A 24328-nucleotide genomic window follows, 5' to 3' on the forward strand; every position below is an offset into this window, starting at 1 on the left:
CCACTTCTATCCTCCAGAATTTAAGACAGACAGAAAAAAAAAAAAAAAAAAAAAAAGCCGTAAGATGGCTGTGGGTGGGGAGGACTCCAGGGCACAGAGTCTGTGCACCAGCTTCTAAGTCTTCATTCTGCCACTTGGATAAGCTTCTTTGGAGGCTCTTGGTTTTCACCAGTAAAATATAAACAATAATCATCCTCTCTCCCTCACTGAGTGTTCTGAGGGCCAGATGGAATGTTACTGATGAAATATTTTGGAAAATTTAAAGCTCTTTCTTTTGGAAGGCAGCATGGAGGCGGTGAAGGAATTTGATGTCAAAAGTCCTAGCTCTGCTTCGGGTTTCTTATCTGTAAAACCAGAGCGAGGTGGTGGTGGCAGAGGTGATCTGCGATTAAAAGCTTCGATCTCTCGGGAAAGCCTCCCTAGGTCCGCGACGGGGCGCAAGAAGGAGGAAGTAGGGAGGGGAGAAGAAATCTCGTCAGTGGTTCAGCAGCCCCCATCTTCGTGGGCGGTTCAGCATACCCCACCCCGGCACCAGTGGCGGCCTGCAGGAGCCCCTCCCAGCCCCGGAGGAAGCGAAGCCACCCAGGCCAAGCAGAGAGCCGGGAGGGAGGGCGCCGAGGCCCGCCGGGCGGTGGCGCGAGCAGGAGGCGGGGTCCCCGGGCCCAGTCCAGCCACGTGCGGTTGTTTCCGTGCCGGGACGATCACGTGAGCCACGTCAGCTGACCCGTCACGGAGGAGCCCAGCGCTGGCGCCCCGCAACCCCCGCCCCGCCGCGCCCGGAGCGCAGGACCCTGCGGAGGGGTAAGAGCGTCCCCGTACCCGCCTCTGTCCCTAGCCCACCCCTGCCGCCTCCGTCCCTGTCCCTCTCCCATCCCCATCCGCCCGACCTGGCACCCCGGAAGCCGTGGGGAAGAGGGCCGTGGCTGGGCTCAGCCCCGCGCTGCCCCCAGGCGGCCAGGAGAGGATGGCCCTGGGGAGCAGGGGGCGGGAAGTCGCTCTTACTGAGGGCTGGTCACCACCTCCAAGCCCCGACATGGAGGAGCTACTCCGGTGCGTGGAGAAGGACCTGAACATCGATGCCCGGCAGCTGGCTCCAGCCCCGGGGGGCACCCACGTGGTGGCCCTAGTGCCCGCGCGCTGGCTAGCCAGCCTCCGCGAGCGTCGGCTGCCCCTGGGACCCTGCCCCCGGGCGGAGGGCCTGGGCGAAGCAGAAGTCAGGACTCTTCTGCAACGCTCCGTGCAGAGGCTGCCTCCCGGCTGGACGCGAGTGGAGGTGCACGGGCTGCGGAAACGGAGGCTGACCTACCCACTGGGCGGCCTGCCTTTCGAGGAGGGGTCCTGCAGCCCAGAGACCCTTACTCGCTTCATGCAGGATGTGGCTGCCCAGAATTATCGCAACCTGTGGCGCCATGCCTATCATACTTATGGGCAGCCCTATAGTCATAGCTCTGCGCCTTCAGCTGTCCCTGCCCTGGACTCAGTAAGGCAAGCTCTGCAGAGGGTCTATGGTTGCCCCTTCCTGCCAGTGGGTGAAGCTACCCAATGCCCATCATATGCAAGAGATGGCCTCTGTCCTCCTCGGGGCAGCCCGGCCTGTCCCAGTCTTCTGAGAGCCGAGGCTTTGCTGGAGTCGCCAGAGATGCTATACATGGTGCACCCTTATGTGCAGTTCTCCCTGCATGATGTGGTCACCTTCAGCCCTGCCAAGTTGACCAACAGCCAAGCCAAGGTGCTCTTCATTCTCTTCCGTGTGCTGAGGGCCATGGATGCCTGTCACCGCCAGGGACTGGCCTGTGGGGCCCTATCTTTGCACCACATTGCTGTGGATGAGAAGCTTTGCAGTGAGCTTCAGCTGGACTTGAGTGCTTACGAGAGGCCTGAGGAGGATGAGAATGAGGAGACCCCTGTAGTGAGGGCCAGGGCAGGCACTGAGCCTGGAGAGGATGGAGAAGGGGGACCCGGGTGTTCCATCCGCCAGAAGGAACTTAGGGGCCTTGTGCTAGACTGGGTCCATGGCCGCATCAGCAACTTCCACTACCTCATGCAGCTGAATCGATTGGCAGGTCGGCGGCAGGGGGATCCTAATTACCACCCAGTGCTGCCCTGGGTGGTGGACTTCACCATGCCCCATGGGCGCTTCCGAGACCTGCGCAAGTCCAAGTTCCGCCTCAACAAGGGGGATAAGCAGCTGGACTTCACTTATGAGATGACACGGCAGGCGTTTGTGGCAGGTGGTGCAGGTGGCGGGGAGCCACCTCATGTTCCTCACCACATCTCCGACGTGCTCTCTGACATCACATACTATGTGTACAAGGCTCGGCGCACACCCCGGTCGGTGCTCTGTGGACACGTGCGGGCACAGTGGGAGCCCCACGAGTATCCTGCCAGTATGGAGCGCATGCAGAACTGGACACCCGATGAGTGCATCCCTGAGTTCTACACCGATCCTTCCATCTTCTGCTCCATCCACCCTGACATGCCTGACCTGGATGTGCCGGCCTGGTGCAGCTCTAGCCAGGAGTTCGTGGCTGCCCACCGGGCATTGCTGGAGAGCCATGAGGTGTCTCAGGACCTGCACCACTGGATTGATCTCACTTTTGGCTACAAACTCCAGGGCAAGGAGGCTGTGAAGGAGAAGAATGTGTGTCTGCACCTGGTCGATGCCCACACGCACCTGACCAGCTACGGCGTGGTGCAGCTCTTCGATCAGCCACACCCCCAGCGCCTGGCTGGGGCCCCTACCCTTACCCCGGAACCTCCACTCATTCCCAGGTTGTTACTCCAGACCATTCAGGAGAGCACAGGCCAGGAGGACTTCTCTGGACAGCTTACAAATGGGGTGGGCAGGCCAGTTTTGGAGGCCACTCCCTGTGAGGCTGGCTGGGCCAGAGACCGGCCCGGGGCAGGGGAGGATGACTTAGAACAGGCCACAGAAGCTCTGGATTCCATCTCTCTTGCTGGGAAAGCAGGTGACCAGCTAGGCCCCTCTTCTTCCTCCTCCGCTTCCTCCAGTCAAGCGCCCCCAGGCCTCCTGTCTTTTTCAGGGGCCTCAGCTTCTCGACCAGGCCGCAGGAACAAAGCTGCTGGTGCAGACCTTGGGGAAGGTGAGGAGGGCAAGATTCTTCTTCCAGAGGGCTTCAATCCTGTGCAGGCTCTGGAAGAGCTGGAGAAGCTGGGCAACTTCTTGACCAAAGGCCTAGGGGGCCGCTTGGAGGTGCCTGAGCAGTCCCAGGTCCAGCCACCTGTGCAGCTGCAGGTTCTCTTCCATCGGGACATGCAGGCGCTGGGTGTCCTGTTGGCAGAGATGGTGTTTGCCACAAGGGTCCGGACACTGCCACCGGATGCGCCTTTGTGGGTGCGCTTCGAGGCTGTTCGGGAGCTCTGTTCACGCTATCCCAAGGAGGTCCCGGTGTCTCTGCAGCCTGTGCTGGATATGCTTCTGCAGCTGAATGGCCCCGAAGGCCCCGTGGTTGCAAGGAGGGGCAAGCTGGGCCCACTGTTTGAGTACAGGCCCGTCTCCCAGGGATTGCCCCCACCCTGCCCGGCCCAGCTCCTCAGCCCCTTCAGCTCCGTGGTTCCCTTCCCTCCGTACTTCCCTGCACTGCACAAGTTCATCCTCCTGTACCAGGCAAGGCGTGTGGAGGACGAGGCCCAGGGGCGGGAGCTGGTCTTTGCTCTGTGGCAGCAACTGGGTGCAGTACTGAGTGACATCACCCCCGAGGGCCTGGAGATCCTGCTGCCTTTTGTCCTGTCACTCATGTCTGAGGAGCACACGGCCGTGTATTCGGCCTGGTACCTATTTGAACCCGTTGCCAAGGCACTGGGCCCCAAAAATGCTAATAAGTACCTGCTGAAGCCTCTCATTGGTGCCTATGAGAGCCCCTGCCGGCTCCATGGCCGCTTCTACCTGTACACTGACTGCTTTGTGGCCCAGCTGATGGTGCGGCTGGGCCTGCAGGCCTTCCTCATCCACCTGCTGCCCCACGTCCTACAGGTGCTGGCTGGGGGGGAGGCCTCCCAGGAGGAAAGCAAGGGCCTGGCGGGGGCTGCTGAGGATGAAGACAGTGGGCTCCTGGGGGGCAGGCCCAGCTCCTGTGCCTTTGGGGAGGAGATCCAGATGGATGGGGAGGCTGCCACCTCCTCGGGCCTGGGGCTCCTGGACTACACGTCTGGAGTCAGCTTCCATGACCAAGCCGACCTCCCTGAGACAGAGGACTTCCAGGCTGGGCTCTACGTGGCCGAATCTCCTCAGCCCCAGGAGGCTGAGGCTGTGAGCCTGGGCCGGCTGAGTGACAAGAGCAGCACCAGCGAGACCTCCCTGGGAGAGGAGCGGGCCGCAGATGAGGGCGCCCCCGTGGACAAAAGCAGCCTCAGGTCAGGCGACAGCAGCCAGGACTTGAAGCAAAGCGAAGGCTCCGAGGAGGAAGAGGAAGAGGAAGGCTGTGTGGTGTTGGAGGAGGAGGAGGGGGAAGGGGAACAAGATGAGGTCCCCGAGGCGTCTGAGCTCACCCTGTCTGACACCGTGCTGTCCATGGATACGGTTGTGGCTGATGGCGATGGGGCAGTTGGCGAGGAAGGCGAGGAGCCACTGACTGAGCAGTCGGAGGGCAAAGAACAGAAGATCCTTCTTGGTGAGTTCTCAGGCCTGGAGGTGTTGATCGGTCTTCATTTGCTGAGCCCTTGCCCTGTGCCAAGCAGTGGATTGAGCAGATCCACACGCAGCATAGATGTGGGCATCCAAAAGGGGAGTGCCACGCTGTAAACAATCTTAAGTAAGCACAAGTTACTTTAGCGCTATAAAGAATAGGGCTGAAGTGCTACAAAAGAATATAAAATGGGGCTTAGATCTCATTTTTTGTGGTCAGAGAAGGCTTCCTTGAAAGTAGGGCCAGTTGAAATTCAATGAAGAGGAGGTAGCAGGGCCAAAATGGCAGGGTCTGAGGTGGGAAGAGCATTCCAGGCAGAGGGAACAGCACATGTGAGGCTCTGAGGCTGTCATGGTTCCATTAAAGAATCAGTGAAAGGCCAGCATGGTTAGACTGAGAGACTGAGGAGATTTGGAGTGGGCAGAGGCCAGAGCGGGCGGTAGCCAGGGCCAGGCCAGGACGTCATTTAGGAGCTGAAGATTCACTGAAAAGGTAAGCTTCCTGCAAGTTGTGCCCGAGTAGAGGAGCTGGGAGCAACCTCAAAGCCAGAGTCCCACAGGCCACCTCCGCTGCTCCTGAAGAGAGGGTGGCAGCGTGGGGCGATCAGGCTCTGGCTGTGCTCCTTGGCAGAGTAGGAGCCAGAGTTGGTGAGGAGTGGCAAGCTGCCGTTATCTGATGAGCTCAGGGTCTGCTCCCGCCCTGCAGACACGACCTGTAAGATGGTCCGCTGGCTGTCCGCCAAGCTCGGCCCCACGGTGGCCTCTCGTCACGTGGCCCGGAACCTGCTCCGCCTGCTCACGTCATGTTATGTTGGTAAGGCCTGGGGTTGGTGCTGTGGACGGGGCTTCCTCCCAGCCCTCTGCCCATCTTCAGTTCCCTGTAGGGGAGCCTTCCTGCTCCCACCTCAGATCAAACCACCTCCTGGCCAGGTCCTGGGTCCCAGCCTGCAAGCTCCTTCCTTTCTTGGGTAGGGTGCGGGGCAGACCCCAGGCTAGGAGGGGCTGCCACGGTCCCTGGAAGTCTGGCCTCCCGCCTGCTGTCCACTCGCTACTCAAGGCTGCTGGCCCTTCCTTGCTTGGCAGGGCCCACCAGGCAGCAGTTCACGGTGAGCAGTGGTGAGAGCCCCCCGCTGAGTGCCGGCAACATCTACCAGAAGAGACCAGTGCTGGGCGATATCGTGTCGGGCCCTGTGCTCAGCTGCCTCCTCCACATCGCCCATCTGTATGGGGAACCCGTCCTCACCTACCAGTACCTGCCCTACATCAGCTACCTGGTCAGTCACCATTATTCTTCTGGGGGCTGGGAGGCTAAGGAGTCTGAGGACCCACCCAGGATCTCTGGGGAGTCTGTGGGACAACCTGGCTCTCACCTGCTCTGCGACCCTAGGTGTCCCCAGGTAGCACCCCAGGCCCCAGTCGACTGAATAGCCGTAAGGAGGCGGGGCTGCTGGCAGCGGTGACTCTGGCACAGAAGATCATCGTGTACCTCTCAGACACTACGCTCATGGACATCCTGCCCCGCATCAGCCATGAGGTCTTGCTGCCCGTGCTCAGCTTCCTCACTTCCCTCGTCACGGGGTAGGCCCCTGCCCCAGCCCACGGGGGAGTAGCCCAGCTGAGGGGGCTCCCAGGGGTGAGGGGTGTAGGAGTCCTGGTTCTGATCCCGGCTGGGTGGCCCTGAGCAAGCCACACCTCTCTGTGTCTCTGTTTCCTCATCTGGTTTGGGCCAGTTGGTCTTATAGCCCCAGCTTTTGATAGATTCTGGGCAAGTCCTGAGTGGTGAGTGGGAAAGGCTGGAGTTTATGAGCTCTGTTTCCAGGTTCCCAAGTGGAGCCCAAGCCCGGACTGTCCTGTGTGTGAAAACTATCAGCCTCATCGCCCTCATCTGCCTGCGCATCGGACAGGAGATGGTCCAGCAGCACCTGAGCGAGCCCGTGGCCACCTTCTTTCGAGTCTTCTCTCAGCTGCACGAGCTTCGGCATCAGGTGGGCAGACCTACTTGGTGGGGGTGGGCTGGTCAGGGGCCGTGGACTTGGGTGACTCCCTGGGCTTCCTGCTTATAGGATCTGAAGCTGGAGTCTGTGGGCCGCAGTGAGGGCCAGCTGCCAGAGGTGGTCTTCTCCGATGGGCAGCAGAGGCCAGTGGACCCCACCCTGCTGGACGAGCTGCAGAAGGTGTTCACCCTGGAGATGGCATACACAATCTACGTGCCCTTCTCCTGCCTGTTGGGTACGGTCCCATTACATTCCCTCTTGGCCTCTGTGGCTATGTCTCTTCCCCTGGGAGGGTACCACGCTCCCCCTGCCCCTAGAATCTGTAGTGGGTGTTAAGCACAGTTTTCTGGGTCAGAGCAAAGGGATTTGGCCTCAGACCCCGAGTCCAAGGTAACTTATAAACAAGGACTGAGCATTAGCTAGTAAGGAGGCAGAGGAGAACCTGGCATGTCCTTGGGGAAGGTGGGGGAGTCAGGCTTATATACCAACGTCTTAGGAACTAAATGAGAGAAATGTGCGGCCCACTGTTCATGTAGCTTCCTATACAGGCCAGGCCCTTGCTGAGCGTTTACGTGTGTCATCTCCCTGAATAGGATGAACGGCCCTGTGGTCAGATATGTTATCATCTCTCCACTGAAATCTAAGCTGTGGGAGGGAGACCATGACCTATCTTGCACACGCTTCTATTTCTGATGCCCAGCACAGCGCCCAGCACACATGGAAGATGCTTACGTGTACATACTGGATGAATGAATCCACATTTTACTGGGGAGGAACCTGAGGCTCAAAAATGAAGAGTTACTTGCTCAGAGTTACACAGCCAGTACCTGCCCCATCTTCTGTGGTTCCCAAGCCCTCGGGTGGGTGGTGGTGTCACTTGCCATCTCCCCTAACCTCAGGCCTCTCCTGCTCCCATCCAGGTGACATCATCCGGAAAATCATCCCCAACCACGAGCTGGTGGGGGAGCTGGCGGGGCTGTATCTGGAGAGCATCAGCCCGAGCAGTCGCGGTCCTGCCAGCATGGAGCCCACCGTGCCAAGCACTGGCCCTGAGTGGGACCCCCAGGGTGGGGGCTGCCCCCAGGATGACGGCCACTCAGGGACCTTTGGGAGCGTCCTGGTTGGGAACCGCATCCAGGTCCCCGATGACTCCCAGCCTGAGAGCCCTGGCCCGCTGGGCCCCATCTCTGGGGTGGGCGGTGGGGGCCTCGGCAGCCAGAGCGAGGACAACGCGCTGAAGCGGGAGCTGCCACGGAGCGCCCACGGGCTGAGCGGGAACTGGCTGGCCTACTGGCAGTACGAGATTGGCGTAAGCCAGCAGGACGCCCACTTCCACTTCCATCAGATCCGCCTGCAGAGCTTCCCTGGCCACGCGGGGGCCGTCAAGTGCCTGGTGCCCCTGAGCAGTGAGGACTTCTTCCTGAGTGGCAGCAAGGACCGCACTGTGCGCCTCTGGCCGCTCTACAACTCTGGGGACGGCACCAGTGAAACAGCCCCACGCCTGGTCTATGCCCAGCACCGCAAGAGTGTCTTCTTTGTGGGCCAGCTTGAGGCCCCACAGTGTGTGGTGAGCTGTGACGGGGCTGTGCACATCTGGGACCCCTTCACAGGTGAGCGGGCCCAGGTGAGGCCTGTTCTGTTGCTGTCGTCCTGTACTCCTCCTGGGGTCAGGGGCTTGGGGTGCGGTGATATGTGTTTTAGGGGTGACCCGATGAGACCACAGAGAGGAGGAGTTAGGACTTGGAATCCATCATACCTGAGTTTAAATCGACTCTGCCAGCTCACTTGCTGAGTGACCTTGAGCAAGTCACTTTGTTACTGGAAGCATCAATCTTCCCATCTGCAAAATGAGAATCAGAACAATTGCTTTAGAAGATAACGCCCGTAGGAGTTGCGCTTAACGTGTAGCACCTAGTATTTGGTAAATGGTTGCTCACTTATATTTTGTCATCGTTGTAGGGAGAAACAAGGTTAAAAAGTCGGGGATGGGGGAATGGTGTAACATTGAGGTAGGGAGGGAGGTAGAATTTGGGCAGGGGGTGAAGAGAGGAACCTGGCTTGGCCATGGGAATGTGGGAGGCAGGTGTGGGGTAGATTGAGGGGATTGGAGGACTCAGGGCTCCTCCGTCGGTTGCTGGGACCCCAGATCCACCGCTCCTTTCGTTCCCAGGGAAGACCCTTCGCACAGTGGAGCCGTCAGACAGCCGGGTGCCCCTGACCGCAGTGGCTGTCATGCCTGCCCCCCACACCAGCATCACCATGGCCAGCTCTGACTCGACCCTGCGCTTTGTGGACTGCAGGAAGCCTGGCCTGCAGGTTAGGGGCGTCTGGTCCCCTGAGCCCTGGGTGTCTGGCAGGGAGGAGAGACCCTGAAGAGACGAGGCCAGGGCATAGTTTCTCTTTGGAGACAGATCACCTGCAGCAGCAAACCCTGAGGTGGGATTCTGGCCTGGGACACAGGGAGCCCTCCCCTTGATGGGAGACGAGGCTCAGGCTTTCTGGCTATGGGGGTTGGGGGAGGAACAGGACCTTGGGGAAAAGCAGATGGGAGCGAGCCGTGGGGCCTCAGCTTGTCTTCCTCTGCCTGCAGCATGAGTTCCGCCTGAGCAGCGGGTTGAACCCTGGGCTCGTCCGCTCCCTGGCTGTCAGCCCCAGTGGCCGGAGTGTCGTGGCTGGCTTCTCCTCAGGCTTCATGGTGCTCCTGGACACCCGTACGGGCCTGGTTCTGCGTGGCTGGCCTGCCCATGAAGGGGACATTCTGCAGATCAAGGTGACAAATCAGATCCCATTTCCTTCTCACTGACTGCTCCAGGCCCTGTCTCTGCTTAGGGCCCACACAGGACAAGCTCAAGCTGACTTCTTGTATACCTGTCTGAGGACTGATGGGCAGGGAGGGAGCTCTACTGCAGGGGACTGGGCAGGAGGCAGGCCATGGGGGCGGGAACCAGGGGGCCGAGCTGACCCTGCTGCTTCCTGGAGATGTTCTAATGAGTAACCCTTGTCCATATTTGTCTTGATTGGAGGATCAGGGGTCGGGCTCTGTCCGTGACCCAGTTCAGGTTAAATAAAGCTCAGCTGGGAGGCTGTTTATTGCCCCCAGACCACTGAGCAGAGTCCATGCCCCATGCTGGGCTGCCCTGGTGGGGGCAGGGGCAAACTGGGCATGGGAATCTTGTCCACACCTCTACCCCCGCCCCATTTTCAATCACAGACCTAAGGGAAATGCCCAGGGAGGTACAGGAAGGGAGGGACAGGGCTATTCGTGGGAGGATTTTTCTAGGCAACTGGGACTCCCTCTCCATCCTAAGTGGCCACCAGGGGACATGCACTGCCACGGCTCAGGGCAGGCTGCCCCTGATTCCCGCCAGCGTCCCCCAGGGCACCCTGGGTACTAGATGCTTCTAAATTCTAAATATTCCAAGAAAGCATCAGGAGGGTGCTGAGGTCAGCCTGGATGTTGATCCTGGCTCTGCCACTTATTGGCTTTGTGACCTTGGTATGGTTACTTAACTTTTCTGAGCCTTAGTGTTTTTTCTCTTTAAAAAGGGAACAATGGCAGCATTTATCTTTCAGAGTTGTTATGAGGGTTAAGTTGTTTGGCACATTAAACATCTTACTAGAACATATGAAGTGCTCAAGTTATAATGATGACTAGGTTGATGACACTTTAATATATTCGTATTATCTAACATTAATCTAACGTGGGAGGATGGCAGCCTGTCCCCAGCTCAGGATGCACCGTCTTCCTGGGAGATACTGTGGGAGAAAATGGGAAGACCCTAGGCCCCGCTGAGGCTCTCCTCTTCCCCGGGCAGGCGGTGGAGGGCAGTGTCCTGGTCAGCTCCTCCTCTGACCATTCCTTGACCGTCTGGAAGGAGCTGGAGCAGAAGCCCACGCATCACTACAAGTCAGCATCCGACCCTATCCACACTTTCGACTTGTATGGCAGCGAGGTGGTCACCGGCACTGTGGCCAACAAGATCGGCGTCTGTTCCCTGCTTGACCCGCCTTCCCAAGCCACCACCAAGCTCAGCTCTGAGAACTTCCGTGGCACCCTCACCAGCTTGGCCTTGCTGCCCACCAGGCGTCACCTCCTGCTGGGCTCAGACAATGGGGTCGTCCGCCTCCTGGCATAGGCTGAGGTGGGAGCTGGTCAGGTTGGGGCAGGCAGGCATCTTCTGGGAGTCCATCCCCTCACCCCTGTTGCCCCAGTAGCTCCTCCCAGGCAAGCCTCAGGCCCCGTTCCCTAGGCACCCACAGGGCCTGCCACCTAGGGCGGGGTGGGATCTGGGCTTCAGAACCCCCAGAGCCACTGAGGCTGCCTGCAGGGATCTCACTCATGGCTTGGGATGATGCTGCTCCTAGCCAGCAGGAAGCTAGAGAGAGTCTGGGAAGGCATCGCTGCCCTCTTCTCCTCAGCTCTGCCCTCTGGATTCACATGGGGACAGGAAGCTCTGGGAAGGGGAAGGGAGACTCGCCCTGCCTAGCCAATCTCCAGCCTAAGACCCGTTGCTGGGCTGTCTCTGCCCCTGTCCCACAAAGACAGGGAAGCTGCCCCAGTCCACAACACTGATGGTGCTTGGACTCCAGCCTCTAAGGAGGGCTGGCCATGGTCCAGGAGGTACGGGCCTTGGGCTGGGGTTTAAGTGTCCACCCAGCCAGACCCTGCCCAGTGTGGGACCAGTAGGGGAAGAAAGAGGGCAGGACCAAAGGATGGAAGATGGACTGGGCCAGGTGGTGCCTGCCAGGAGTGACCCCATGCCTTGCCTGCCTACCCCAAACCACAGTGTTTGTGCCTTGAGCTGACGAGGCAGCCTCTGTGTCTGGAACCTCTAGGGGAGTGGGTCCAAGACCCTGAAAGAAGGGGTGAGAAGAATTTTCTCTGCATCTCAGGTCTCCCTCCCCCGGGGGATAGGAAGACTCAGGCATCCCTGGGACCTCACATTCTGGAGCAGAGATGAGGTCTGAGGTTGGGCCCTGCTGCCTTCTCACTATTTGCAATAGATGTAAATACGATCAATAAATCCTTTGGAAGAGCCATGGAACCGAGTGAGGCTTTTCTTGACTGGTGTCAGGGTAGGGAAAAGTTGAGATCCTACAGCTTTCAGGACAGTGAGGATTAGGGCAGGAGGTGGGGAGGCAGCCTGATCACTATTCTTCAGGCGGTACAGGGTATAGGGCTTCTGGTTCGTGCAGCACCAGGCCAGTTTCCAGAACCTTTATCCTTGGGGAGGGTAAGGAGGCATTGCTCATGATGAGGTAGGGAGTTGGGAGAGGCTGCATCCTTCTGCATCTTTCCTCTTCCCACCCTCTGCCTTCCGGAGCCAGGCTGAAGGCAGCCAACCAGGATCCTGGGCATATGAGGGCTGGGAATGGGCATCCTATCCTGGCTTCCCTGCCTAGGCTCTTGCAGCTTCCCCTTCCCTCCTCTTGACCAGACCAGGGAGTTGTCAGGGAGGCAGTTGTCGGGGAGAGGAAAGGGCACTGGAAGTAGGAACCTGGATGTAACTCTGAGACCAGCTCTGTGTCCTCGGGCAACTCAACAGCTTCTCTGAGCCTGACTATAGTGGGATAACCCCCCACTTCATGGGGTCACTGGAAGGCCCCTGTCCTCCCGGATCTGCCCTCTGGCTGAGGACAGCCTCCTCAACTGTTTCCTAAACCTTTCTCCAGGCTCAGGTGGGACCCACACCCCAACCAGGGCTCCAGGTGCTGTTCCAGTATTAGATGCCCTGGTGGGAAAGGGGTTTGTGGTCTCAATATCAATGTTTAACCGGATGTGCAGGTCAATATTTACCAGAAGAGAAAGCAATCGGAACAGGGGTTGGCTGAGAGCAAAGGTCCTGGTGGGAGGGGAGGGCTGAGCTGGGCTGGCTGGAGCCTGGGCAGAGCGTGGGGAGCACCCAAGTGTGGACAGAGGGACATCGTGTGCAGCAGCGAGAAGCCTGCAGAGGTATGAGGAGTGGGGAGGTGGCTCAGTGTGCCCACCTGGCTGAGGGGGTCTGGGCTGAGTTTATTCAGGAGACCTGTAATTTCCCAGCCTCCTTGGGTGATGAAGAGCCAGCGTGGGGGTTCTGGGGGGAGCCTCTCTGGAATGTGAAAAATTGGAGGCTTTTTCTTGCCAGGAGGATTCAAAAGTCCAGCCTGGAGATCAGCGTCCTGGCCAAGGGTCCTTGTGTGTGATGGGGATGGGGCCTGGGTGACAGAAGTACACTCCAGAAAGATGGGGCCTGAGATAGGTGTGGGGTCAGTGTCTGTGAGACCTGCTCGGAGACTAGACCAGACCTGACCATTCCCACCCACCAGCCTGGCTTCCCGGAGCCAGCCTGGGACAGAACAGGGGGTGAGACCTGTGTTTCTTGTGAGTCCAAAGGTGGCTCTGTCCAGAGTCATTCATTAGGCTCTGCTGTTGGGTCAACAATGCCAGCCTCTGGCCCAGCCTATCCCCCTTGCTGAGACCACAGGCCCGTCCACCCTTGTGGGCAAGAACAGACCAGCCAGAAAAGGTGGGCCAATGGACAGTGGTTGGATAAGCGCTCTAGGGAGGGAGCCCCAGTAGGGAGATTTCCTAGGGCAGGCTTCCCGGAAGAGGGGCCTTCGGCTAGGCTGACAACAGCCATTACTGAGTGCTAGGCCATATAGTCAGGGCTCACAAAAAAATGACTTACACTGGTCCCCACAATACACATGGAGGAGGTAGGGACTTTTGCCACCAGTTTACAAGATAAGGCAAAGCCCAGAGGGGTTAAGGGAGATGTCCTAGGTCCTCTGCCAAGAGGCACAGCCTGGAGACAAACCCAAGTCTGACTCACAACACCAGGCCTTGAAAAATGAAGACTTTTTTGGTTTGGGTAATATTTTCCCCCTATGAACCAAAACATTTTCAGTGCATGAAATGTGAAAAACCAAAAAACACAAAGTGGAAAAGGCAATTCAGGGGCGAGTTCAAGCAATTTACCCCTCAGAGTGGAGAGCCTCTGCTGATGTGTTCTGGGCGTGTGTGCTGGAGCTGGTGTCATCACCCCTCCGCGGTAATGGCTCAGGAACTTGCCTGCCCATGAACATGTGGGTGGGATTCCACAGCAGGTGTGGGGGCGAGGTAGGAACGGAGGCTTCCTGTCCTGCACAGGAACATGGCGCTGCTCTGGGGGCTCCTGGTGCTCAGCTTGTCCTGCATGCGAGGCCCCTGCTCAGTGGTGAGCCTTGGCTGCGGTCTGGGTGGGACAGGGAGGAGGCTGAGGGAGAGGCCAGGGGTCTGGGGGAGAAGGGGATGGGGGCTGGGTCAAGGGAGGGTTTGGCTTTAGGGGTTCCCCCTCCTTTCCTCATGCCTTTTTCAACAGTTCTCTCCTGTGGGCGCCATGGAACCCTTGGGCCAGCAGGTACTGGGGAGTGAGAGGCATGACGGGGAGGAAGGCCCCAAGGGGCCTTGCCTGTGGCTTGTGCAGGGTGGGGGGCCTTGTGCAGGAAGGGTTGCTCTCCATCTGCTTCCTTTCTTCAGTTAATGAGCGGGCAGACCCAGGAGAAACTGCCCCCACTTTTCCTCCTCAAGTTGGGCAAACAGGTACAACCAGGTGGGGCTGGGGAAGAGTGGGCGGGGCCTGAGGGAGGAGGGCCAGTCAGCAGGGGTGAGGAAATGGTGGGAGGGAGAATGGCTGTGAGGCTGAGGCCTGAAGGGAAAGGGTGGGAGGGACCTGAGGAAGGGACCTAATCCCCAGAATGCCATTGCCCATGTGACTCTCCCTCTCGTGTCTGGACTGAGACAAAGCCCTGTTGTTCCTGGCACGGGGGCTTTGAAGATCTTCAACCCAGAACCTGGAGCTGACCCCTTGATCCTACTGACTACTGATCTGTCCCAGCAGGAGCTGGGGGGCAAGACTGCCTGGAAGAAGGCCCCAGGAGACTGCAAGGAGGCTCCAACCCCGGAGCAGACCCACAGGCTGGCCCAGGCCATGATGGCATTCACGACAGATCTGTTTTCCTTGGTGGCCCAAAACTCCACCAGGCCCAACCTCATCCTATCGCCCCTGAGTGTGGCCCTGGCACTGTCTCACCTGGCACTAGGTACTATGGCAGCACCTGTCCAGGCCACTAGGCACTTGCTAACCCGGAGTTTACTAGTGGGTGCTTCCTCCATCAAGGTCACCTGGATGTTTGGTAAAAAGGCAGACTCCAGTCTCTGTGAGTCAGAGTCCTAAGGACTGGGCCCAGGATATGCTTCTGGTGATTTTTATGCAAGAGTTTGATAACTACAATGTCCTCTTTGGACTGGAGGGTCTCACTGTGGGATACTGAGGTCCAAAAGAGGGAAGGCACTGAGGTGAGGCCACCCAGACTGGCAGCAGCAGAGATGGAAGTAGAAAATGGGAGTCCTGTACCTGAGTCCAGTTCAGGATATGGGAGGAGAAAGTGCGATCTGGTGAGCATGCTCACTGTAGGTATTCAAGAGGGGCTGGTGCGGGCAGTGGGGGTGTGAGCCCTGACTACGTGGCCCCTGCCAGCCTGGACCACAGCTGCTGTGTCCCTCCAGGTGCTCAGAACCAAACGCTGCAGAGGCTGCAGCAGGTGCTGCATGCAGATTCGGGGCCCTGCCTCCCTCACCTGCTCAGCCGCCTCTGCCAGGACCTGGGTCCTGGGGCATTCCGACTGGCTGCCAGAATGTACCTGCAGAAAGGTAGGTGCTGGTGGCAGGGAGCTCTGTAGGGAGCACCCTGGGGTGGATGGGGGTGAAGGGGATGGGCCTGGCCTCAGGCAGCCAGTCAGCACAGCTGGCTCTGGAGCCTGAGCCCCGGTAACAGCTCATGGGCCCTTCTGTGCAGGATTCCGCATCAAAGAGGACTTCATGGAGCAGTCAGAGCAGCTCTTTGGTGCAAAGCCTGTGAGCCTGACGGGGAGGAAGGAGGATGACCTGGCGAACATCAACCAATGGGTGAAGGAGGCCACAGAGGGGAAGATTGAGGATTTCCTCTCAGACCTGTCAGATGGCACAGTGTTGCTTCTGCTCAACGCCATCCACTTCCAGGGTGCGCTCCCCCCTTCTGAGGTCCCTGCCTTGCAGTCCCTACCCCTGCCCTGTAGGCTGAGTGGGGCTGTGCAAGCTTTGTTCTGAGGGTCCCTCTTCCTCCTCGGGGCTGGGCCAGGAGGCAGTGGGGAGAGTAGGAGGCAGGTAAGCAGTGTGGCAGGGAGTGGGCCCAGGAACTGCACGGGGCTGTCATGGAGAGAGTTCCCTAGGAGGAAACCAAGGCTGAAAAGACCTAGGGGATGATTCCTGGGAGCACAGTAGGGCTCTGGAGAACATAAAGTCCAGATTCTGCAATTGCTCCTCAGATCAACTGGGTATCAACTGGCACATCCTCCACCCTTGGATGGGTTCCGGGTGGGACGGGGAAGAGGCTGGTGGTACAGAACCCACCCTGGTCCCAGTCTATATGGCCCCTGCCCTCTGCTGGATGCAGGCTTCTGGAGGAGCAAGTTCGACCCAAATCTCACCCAGAGAGATACTTTTCACCTGGACGAGCAGTTCACGGTGCCGGTGGACATGATGCAAGCCCGCTCATACCCACTGCGCTGGTTCCTGCTGGAGCAGCCTGAGATGCAGGTCACCCCTGATTGCCCAGGCCGGGCCTGGGTGCTGGGAGATGGGGAAGGGAGTGGGCAGTTGTGGAGCTGGTGTGTGCCCCATCTTCCTTGCAGTCGTGTCGCTGGGGCAGGTGGCTCTGAAAGGTCTCGCTGTGCCCCCACTCAGGGGTTCACTCACTGGGCATTTGCTGGGTGTCAGATACTGTTCCAGGCACTGCATGTTTAGAGGAACACAAGGAAGGCCTGATTCCTGCTCTCAGGAGGGAAGACACACAGTGAACAAGCAAACATAAATCAACAGGATAATTTCAGATATTGGGGGTAGAAGAGTGATCAATTAGTAATTAGGAAAGATATTTTAGCTAGAGTAGTCAGGAAGTATTCTTTGAGGAAGGGGGCACTGAGTTGAGACCCAGGTGATCGTTGGTTATGGGGGTTTATTACAAGGACTCGTGGGTTATGGGGCAGCACAGGACCTCAGCACCCCCGGATCTGAGATGGGACCTGAGCTCTCACTCAGGACTCCTTAGAAGGGAGAATCTGACTGGGATGGATTAGACAGAGTGCTATGCCAAGCTATCTCGAGTGTGGCCTCCCTTGCTTCTAGCCTAAACGTGGTCCCCTTGGCTTGAGCACTGATCTCTGGGCCAATCGGCTGGGGCTAAGACGGCGGTGTGGGTTAGTTTCACGAGGCCAGCATGACGCAGACCACAGCCACTCCTGCAGCCCTTCTGAGAGGGGCTGTGGGTGAGGTAGGCCCTTGGAGCAGCATCCCTGTTTCCTCTAGTTCCCCCTGACATGGGGACCGTCTAGTTCACCTCATCAGTTCTCTTTCTGCTGCTCCTTCCCGCCAGGCTGTGTCCTGCCTACACTTCCTTCACCCTTTCGTCTCTGTCCCTTGCCCTCCTTGGCCTTCCTCTTGCTCAGGCCCTCTGCTGGCCGCCCAGGTGCTGGCACTGCCCCTCCCACTGCAGGGCTCCTGCTTCCTGGGTGTTCTGCCTGGAACCCAAGGAGTCATAGCCACCAGGGCTCATGGAACCCGGCGGTTTTCACACTCCTTTAGCTGCAGAAACCCCGCTCACATGAAATGTTACTCCAAATCACAGTATACTTACATAGCCAGGCAAGTCACTTTTAGAGGAGAGAGTGGAGAGTGTATACCCCCACTGGCAGCCGCTCCTCTGTGGAAACTAGGGTGACCCAGTCCACTGTACACGTGGAGAAAGTGAGAAGTGGACACGGGATTCCTCACCCCCAGTCACAGGTTAGCTGGTAAGAGATGAGGACAGAGAAAAGCACCACTTACTGCGTGAGCACTGCCTATGTGCAGATACTCTGCTAGAAGCTTTTAAAAGAGTAACTCTTCCCCTTACATGTCAGCCTGCAGTGCAGGCAGGTACTACTACTACACAGGTGAGGACGTGGACACTCAGGGAGGCCCCACACACACCTGCGAAGGATGGAGGTCCATCTGGCTCGTAAGCGATGCTGGCTCAGCCCCCACCTGGGCCTGGGTGCTCTCTGGTCCTCATGTCTCCTTCCCTTGTCTGTAGGTGGCTCATTTCCCCTTTAAGAACAACATGAGCTTTGTGGTCATCGTGCCCACCCACTTCGAGTGGAATGTGTCCCAGGTGCTGGCCAACCTGAGCTGGGACATCCTGCACCAGCCCTTGCTGCGGGAGAGGCCCACCAAGGTCCAGCTGCCTAGGCTGCATCTGAAATACCAGCTGGACCTGGAGGCCACCCTCAGCCAGCTGGGTAAGGAGGGTTGGCATGGGACAGCCCCCCAGGCCAAGCTGGGTGGGATTGCTGAGGAGGAAGCCCCCAGCTGGCAGCTCTGAATCAGAGCTAGAAAAGGCTTAGGGAGGCGAGAGGGTCTGATACGCACTCTTGGACCTTCTGTCATGGGGTCGGGAGGTGTTGCTGAGGGTGCCTAGGGAATGCTCTGCCTAAGACTGAGCATTGCCAAGAATCCTGGGTGGAGAGCCTGGGGTGGCATGTGGGCCTCGCTGGGTTTCCTGCAAGGGGCACTGTGCTAGGCATGGGGAGTGCAAAATGTACAAAGAGCTCGGTCTGATCTGATGGGGTGGACAGATGAGTAATCAGGTACTTATAATTCAGCATAAGTGATAAGACAGAGGGCTTCTCTCCAGCTCACCGGGGAGAAAATTGAAAAGATACCCATCTGGATTTTGAGGAAGGGGATCAGGGAAGGCTTCCTGGAGGAAGTGACCTCTAAGCTGATACATGAAGGCTGAATAGGAGTTAACCAGCAATCTGTAGGTTCAAGGTGTTCCCTGGTCAGGATGCCAGACATTCGTTCCCAGGCAGGTCCAGGCAGCACATGGAATGGAAGGCAGCTCTGACCAGCCATCTCCTGTCCTGGGCAGGCCTGCAGGAGCTGTTCCAGGCCCCTGACCTGAGTGGGATCTCGGACGAGAGTCTGGTGGTATCTAGTGTGCAGCATCAGTCCACACTGGAGCTCAGTGAGGCTGGCGTGGAGGCAGCCGCGGCAACCAGCACTGCCATGTCCCGCATGTCCCTCTCTGCCTTCAGCGTGAACCGCCCCTTTCTCTTCCTCATCCTCGAGGACACCATGAGCCTGCCACTCTTTGTGGGCAGCGTGAGGAACCCCAACCCTGGTGCGCAGCCAGAGCGCAAGGAGCAGCAGGACTCCCCTGACAACAGGGATTCCTTCCAGAATGAGAAATCCTTCTCCCTCGAAGACAAGCCCTTTGGCCCTGACTTGAAACTCGCACCCCCCTTGGAGGAGGATTACCCTCAACCTAGCAGCCCCAAGTGAAGGGCTGTGGCCGCCAGCGTCCCGAGTCCCTGCTTGGACCAGCTTCTCAACTCATGTGACTCTATCCAAACAGTTTTGTGGGATGGGGGTGGGGGCCTGGGTGGGCAGCTGGGAGAGGAGAGGAGCCCTTCTCTCCCATCTCCTTTTGGGGTGTTTGGGGTGGGGTGGTGCCAGGAGGAGAGCAGGCATCAGGGAACCATGGGCCTCGATCTCCCATCATTTCTTCCAAAGGGGCTCAGAGGGTGTTCTTGTTGGGACTTGGGCAGAGGGGCAGCTGTGAATTCATTTTTGTCAGGAAGCTAGTAGCTTATTCCCTAAGTCGGCTGGGGCACCTCCTCACCTGTTTACCAGAAAGAGGGGGACAGAGGGGAGTAGACACCCTGACTGGGGAGAGGAAAGACAGGCCCCGGGGGTGGCCCAGGGATGCCAAGCACTGTCGTGGGCTAGATGTTGTGGGTTGGCCTCGTCCTGCTCTGTGGATGGAGGTCGAGCCCCCCCACACAACTGCCTGTGTCCTAAGCCATCCAGGGCCCACCAGCCTCCAGCCCACCCTGTCACCTTAGTCTCCCCGCTGGTCCTTGGAGGTACCAACACTGCCAGGACTCCCCTTCCTTACTCTCCCCTCTGCCCGGGGACTCAGGGGCTGAGGGGGTGGGGGGGGTATCAGCTCCCTAAGGCTCTTTTGCAAAGTTTTTGTAGTGATTTTTATGCCACCTGAATAAAGAATGTATGGGCCTGTCTGCTTTGATGTCACTCTTCTGGGCATGGGTGGGAGGACGGGGGCTGGAGGAAGGCGGGGAGGAGGCCACAGGGCAGACTCACTGAGAAGCAGGCTGGGCGGCTGGAGCAGCAGCCCTCCGTGCCACGTTTGGCCTCTGGCCACTCGCCAGCCCTTCTCCTGTGCAGTCCCCTTGACTGTGCCAGCCCTCTCCAGAGCCACCGCCATGCCAGCCTGGCTCTGCCCTCAGTCTATTCCTCTCTCTCTATGGGCCTCAGGCAGCCAGCAACAGGAGTGGCTCAGAATAGCGCCAGCCTCCTGGTTTGGGAGAAGAACTGGCAATTAGGGAGCTTGAGGAGTTTCTAATTACATGCCAGCCCCCTCTGCCAGGATCTGGCTCCTGCCAGCCGGGGGCAGGCTGCCGGGAGCACTGGGCTCTGGCTGAAGGCTGTCAGCACCTGAGGATTTGGGGGAAGTCATTGGGGGCACCTTGGCACAGGGCCGGGGGCAGCATGGGTGTCCTCATGGGTGGGCCCTTGTCTGTGAGTGCAGGGCATCCATGCGGCAGCAGTCACCTGCAGCCCTGTAGTGCAGGGTTAAGAGCAAGTGCCTGGGATGCAATCTCGTCTCTTTCAAACCAAGTAGGGGGAGCTGGGTAATAAATCAACAAGTGAAATATATGGTGTGTCACAGAGTGATGAGAGGTCTGATGAGAAATAAAGCTGGGAAGGCCTCCCTGAGCAGGTGACTTTGGAGCAGAGACTAGAAGGAGGTGAAGGTGGCAACACGGGGACATCTTGGGGAAGAGAGTCCTGGGCAGAGGAGCGGAAGCTGCTCCCAGGATTCAGGATGAGCAGGAGATCTGTGGGCCTGGAGTGGAGGGAGTGAGGGGGAAGGAGTAGGAAAGAGGCAGAGAGGAACCGGGGACAGATCTCGGAGGGCTTTAGGGCCACTGCAAAGACTGTCGTTATTTTAGGAGAGGTAAGAGGTAACTGAAAAGCGAAATCAGCAAGCCCCCCATCTTAATTTTACCTCCTGAGTTTTCTCAGCTCTCTCCTCCTCTCCACTTGGGCTCTAGCCATGGTTTGGATCTAGTCATCACTCCTGAGGACCACTGCTGTCGCCTCCTGTGTTCTCCGGGCAGCTGGTCTGGCTGCCTTCACTGCATCCTCCACCCTGTGAATACTTATCAAGTGCCTCCTGTGCGCCTGGCAGCGCCCCAGACTCTGGGACTGCAGCAATGAAAAAGCCGACAAGATCCTACTTGCCCAGAGCCTAAACCTGGTGGTAGAGTGGTCCAGACAATAAACAAGTTAAAATTTTGTGTTGTAGTATAGTGTGCCAAGTGCACGAGTCCGAACTGTACCTAAGCGTTATGACTTTTTTCCTTGATCCAAGTACCCCGGTACAACCAACACCCAGATCAAGAAACAGTACTCACTCTCCTCACTTCTGCTAACAGACTAGTTTTTCCTGGTTTTGAACTTTCTGTAAAGGAATCATAGTCTGTGCTCTCTTGTGCCCAGCTTCTTTCATTCAACCTCCTGTTTGTGAGATTCATCAGTGTCGTTGCAGATGGCAATTATTCATTCCCTGGGGAAAGCTTTAATTGAGGGGTGCCACGGTTGGAGATAAACTCTGGGAGGCTCACTTGGCCGCTGTGTGAAGACTGTAGAGGGACAAATCCGGGAGAAGGGAGGCTGGTTAGCAGGCAAGAAATGTAGATGGCTTGGTCCAGGGTGCTGGCTGTGGAAATGCAGGTAAGTGGTCCGGCTTCAGCCATATTTTGCAGGTAGACGATATATAATTTGTGCATAGATTGTATGGGAAATGAGGGAGAGGAAAGACAAGGATGATGGAGTTCATCCCTCAAATCCTTGGATTTTTGTCTTGAGAAAATGGTTTTTACTGAGATAGGAATCAGAATGAAGCACAGATTTCAGGGCTGATTGGAGATTTCCATTTTGAACATGTTATGACTGGAATGCCACACTAATACAGTGTGACTATAGGTCCCAGTCTGCCTAGGACAGTTTGAGTTATGTCTGTGGTTCCAGCTTAACTCATAGCACCTGCTTTTGCACTTAGAAGGGTTTGGATGATAAATTACCTGTTCCTCGTACTTGCCAGGCATCCAAGTGGCTACATCAAATTGAGTATCTTGGTCAGGGCTGGAAGTGTGTATCTGGGAGCACACAGATGCATTTAAAGTCATGGAACTGGTGGAAGTCACCTCAGAGGAGATGTCGATGGAGAAGAAAAAGGGTCCCAGGATCAAGCGAGCAAAGAAGATAGAAAAGATGTGGCTTGTGAGGTGGAAGAAAAATAGGAGGGTGTGGAGAGTCAGGGTTTCAAGACGGAGGAAGTTTGCTTTGCTGCCAAGGGCAGAGATGTCCATTTGGTAGTCAACTCAGAGATCATCTGTGAACTTGGCGACAGCAGTTTCAAAGGTGGGGGGGGGGGTGGGCACAGAAGCAAGTTTACAGTTGAGGAGGGAAAGGTGCTAAGACAGAGCAGATGCAAGAGTAAATAGCTCTTTCCCACGGGGCTGTGAGGGAGGATGGAGAAATGGACAGTACCTTTAGGGAATGTGTCAATAAAGTAAGTGTCTTTAAAGACGGGAGTGAGAGAGGATGTTTAAAGGCTTTGGATTGGTCCTTCAGAGAGGGATACATTGATTATGCAGGAGAGGGGCTACCTGCAGGAGCAAAGTCCTTGAAGAACCTCCTTTGGCAGGAGTGGGACACACTACTTTCACACTAATTGGAGGAAAGGGAAATCTTTCTTTACAAGTTCTTATAAAATAATTAGGACATACTAAAAGGTATAGAAAATTGCATAATGCCATTGTCCAGCTTAAAAAATATTCTCAACATAGTGATAACCCTGCATTCCCTTCCCCACTCCTTTCCCCACCCCCCCCAACTGTCATCCTGAATTTGGTTTTTATCATTTTCATGCATCTCTTTTACTTTCACCACATGAGTTTTTAACCCCTGAGTGGTATATAGTATCAGTGTGTGTATGTTTAAGCTTTCCATAAATGTATCATCTGTTTGTCTTCTGCAACTTGGTTATCACTCAACCTTGTGAGATGAATCTGTATTGGTGTAAGTGGCTTCCCTTCTTCCCTTCAGTATTTCTCACAGCTTTGGCTTTGCTTTTTCGCACTTTATCTAGTCTCCTGTCCATGGATATGTAGGGAGCTTCCTTTTTTTTTTTTTTTTTTTTTTTTTTTTGCCACTACACAGTGCTGCTATAACATTCTTGTTACCTTCTGTGCACATATGCAGTCTTTTCGGGTCACTTGCTTAGGAGTGGAATTGCTGAGCTGTGGGTTTGGGTTTTCCATCTTTACTGCCATGGCTGCCACAGACGGTTATGCACAACTTTACCATTTGTTGCCAGATTGTTCTTCAAAGTGGTTGTATCAGTTTACATTCTCATCAGCAGGGCCTAAGAGATCCTGGTTGTCCACATCTTCACGAACACTTGATGCTGTCAGATGTCTAAGTTTTGCCCATGAGCGTGAAATCTGCTCATCAAATTATGGTTTTAATTTGCATTCCTCCTGATTACTGGGGAGGATAAAACATCTTTTCGTAAGTTTACTGGCCACTTACAATTAATCTGTGAATTATCTGGGCCTATTTTTCTGCTAAATTGTTTTTCTTTCTTTCTTTTTAATTGATTTGTAGTTCTTTCTGTATTACAGTAAGTAATCTTTTTTATCAGTTATCTGTGTTATAAATATTGTCTCTTAGTGTGAGGTTTGTCTTTTCATTTTGTTTTATGGTATCTTTCCATGAAAACAAGTTTTTAATTTCAGTGCCAGATTTGTCAGTCTTTTATAATTTGTGCTTCTTTTTGGTGTCCTGTCTAAAAAAATTTTTCCTACTCAGAGATCACAAAGGAATGCATCTATACATTTTTCTAAAACACTTACAATTTTTCCTGTTGTATATATGTGTTTGGATTTGCTTTTTAAACCATTAAAATGATCTCTGAAAGGATACACAGGAAAGAGATTAACATCAGCCATCTTCAGGGAGTGGAATCAGGTGGCCTGGAGATCAGAGTGAAAGATTCACTGCATATTTTCAGTTGCTTTTGAGTTTTGCACCATGTGAACAAAACACCTATTCAAAAATAAGTGGATAACTTAAGTAAAAAGTCATTGAAAAGGGTCTGCAAATTGTCTTCCAGAAACACTTAAATCTCGAATGCATCTTTAGTTAATTTTTGTATATGGTGTGAGATAGGGATCCAATTTTAACTTGTTCACATGGATAGTCATGCCTTCCCACCTTTCTATCCTTAGCTCATTCTTATTCACCTTTCAAGGCTTAGCTTAGATTCGTATATTCCAACTGTGCTGCCATGAGACCCTACAGGGCAGTGCTGTCCAATAGAAACACAATGCAAATTACACACGTAACTTAAGATTTTCTAGCAGCTCTATGAAAAAAGAAATAGGTGAAATTAATTTTAATAGTATATTTTAGTTAACCCAATGTAATCAGGGTCAAAATTATTGAGATAGCTTACATTGTTTTTCACAATAAGTATTCAAAATCTGGTGTGTATTTTAC

General features: G+C 55.9%; 3 protein-coding genes across 8 annotated transcripts in view; 2 read left to right on the forward strand and 1 right to left on the reverse strand.

The window, feature by feature from the left end:
• The first annotated feature begins 734 nt into the window (after positions 1-734).
• On the forward strand, positions 735-11679 carry WDR81 (WD repeat domain 81). 2 transcript variants are annotated; one of them, XM_010958328.3, is made up of 10 exons: positions 735-4631; positions 5352-5459; positions 5729-5919; positions 6033-6223; positions 6465-6630; positions 6709-6874; positions 7560-8249; positions 8810-8955; positions 9230-9409; positions 10455-11679. In XM_010958328.3, exons 1-10 carry the CDS (start codon positions 965-967, stop codon positions 10773-10775), a joined length of 5826 nt encoding a protein of 1941 aa, XP_010956630.3. In that variant the 5' UTR covers positions 735-964; the 3' UTR covers positions 10776-11679. The 2 variants fall into 2 exon arrangements, 1 of the variants encoding a protein (XP_010956630.3); XR_012499570.1 differs by lacking the exon at positions 10455-11679 and having other exon boundaries at positions 7560-8263; positions 9230-9363.
• SMYD4 (SET and MYND domain containing 4) overlaps positions 9290-24328 on the reverse strand; it is a 59277-nt gene continuing 44238 nt past the window's right edge. The window contains exons 11-12 of one of the 4 annotated variants that reach the window (XR_006726024.2): positions 17331-17484; positions 9290-9397 (exon numbers count right to left, since the gene is read on the reverse strand). Coding sequence is in view for 1 of the 4 variants with exons in the window: in XM_074343228.1 (XP_074199329.1) it covers positions 17481-17484 (4 nt within the window). In the remaining 3 variants the exon portion in view is untranslated. Of the gene's footprint in view, positions 9398-16233; positions 17485-24328 lie in introns of those variants that run through there. The other 3 variants (XR_006726022.2, XR_006726023.2, XM_074343228.1) reach the window with 3 other exon arrangements.
• On the forward strand, positions 12452-19758 carry SERPINF2 (serpin family F member 2). Of its 2 annotated transcripts, none has more exons than XM_045518989.2 (10): positions 12452-12592; positions 13769-13835; positions 13980-14018; positions 14138-14200; positions 14496-14700; positions 15167-15310; positions 15456-15659; positions 16092-16234; positions 17769-17973; positions 18606-19758. In XM_045518989.2, the coding sequence occupies exons 2-10, from the start codon at positions 13773-13775 to the stop codon at positions 19016-19018; spliced, it is 1479 nt and encodes a 492-aa protein (XP_045374945.1). In that variant the 5' UTR covers positions 12452-12592; positions 13769-13772; the 3' UTR covers positions 19019-19758. The 2 variants fall into 2 exon arrangements, with proteins under 2 accessions (XP_045374945.1, XP_010956499.1); XM_010958197.3 differs by having other exon boundaries at positions 14499-14700.

This window comes from Camelus bactrianus, chromosome 16 (genome assembly GCF_048773025.1).
Source record: "Camelus bactrianus isolate YW-2024 breed Bactrian camel chromosome 16, ASM4877302v1, whole genome shotgun sequence".
NCBI lineage: Eukaryota > Metazoa > Chordata > Mammalia > Artiodactyla > Camelidae > Camelus > Camelus bactrianus.

Bases quoted from the DNA above. Each gene is read 5' to 3' on its own strand.
- WDR81 (XM_010958328.3), top strand. From the start codon at position 965: ATGGCCCTGGGGAGCAGGGGGCGGGAAGTCGCTCTTACTGAGGGCTGG. The intron at 6,224-6,464 runs GTAGGCCCCTGC...CTCTGTTTCCAG, and splicing joins CTCACTTCCCTCGTCACGGG to GTTCCCAAGTGGAGCCCAAG. The intron at 8,250-8,809 runs GTGAGCGGGCCC...TTTCGTTCCCAG, and splicing joins CATCTGGGACCCCTTCACAG to GGAAGACCCTTCGCACAGTG.
- SERPINF2 (XM_045518989.2), top strand. From the start codon at position 13,773: ATGGCGCTGCTCTGGGGGCTCCTGGTGCTCAGCTTGTCCTGCATGCGA. The intron at 15,311-15,455 runs GTAGGTGCTGGT...CCTTCTGTGCAG, and splicing joins CAGAATGTACCTGCAGAAAG to GATTCCGCATCAAAGAGGAC. The intron at 17,974-18,605 runs GTAAGGAGGGTT...TGTCCTGGGCAG, and splicing joins GGCCACCCTCAGCCAGCTGG to GCCTGCAGGAGCTGTTCCAG.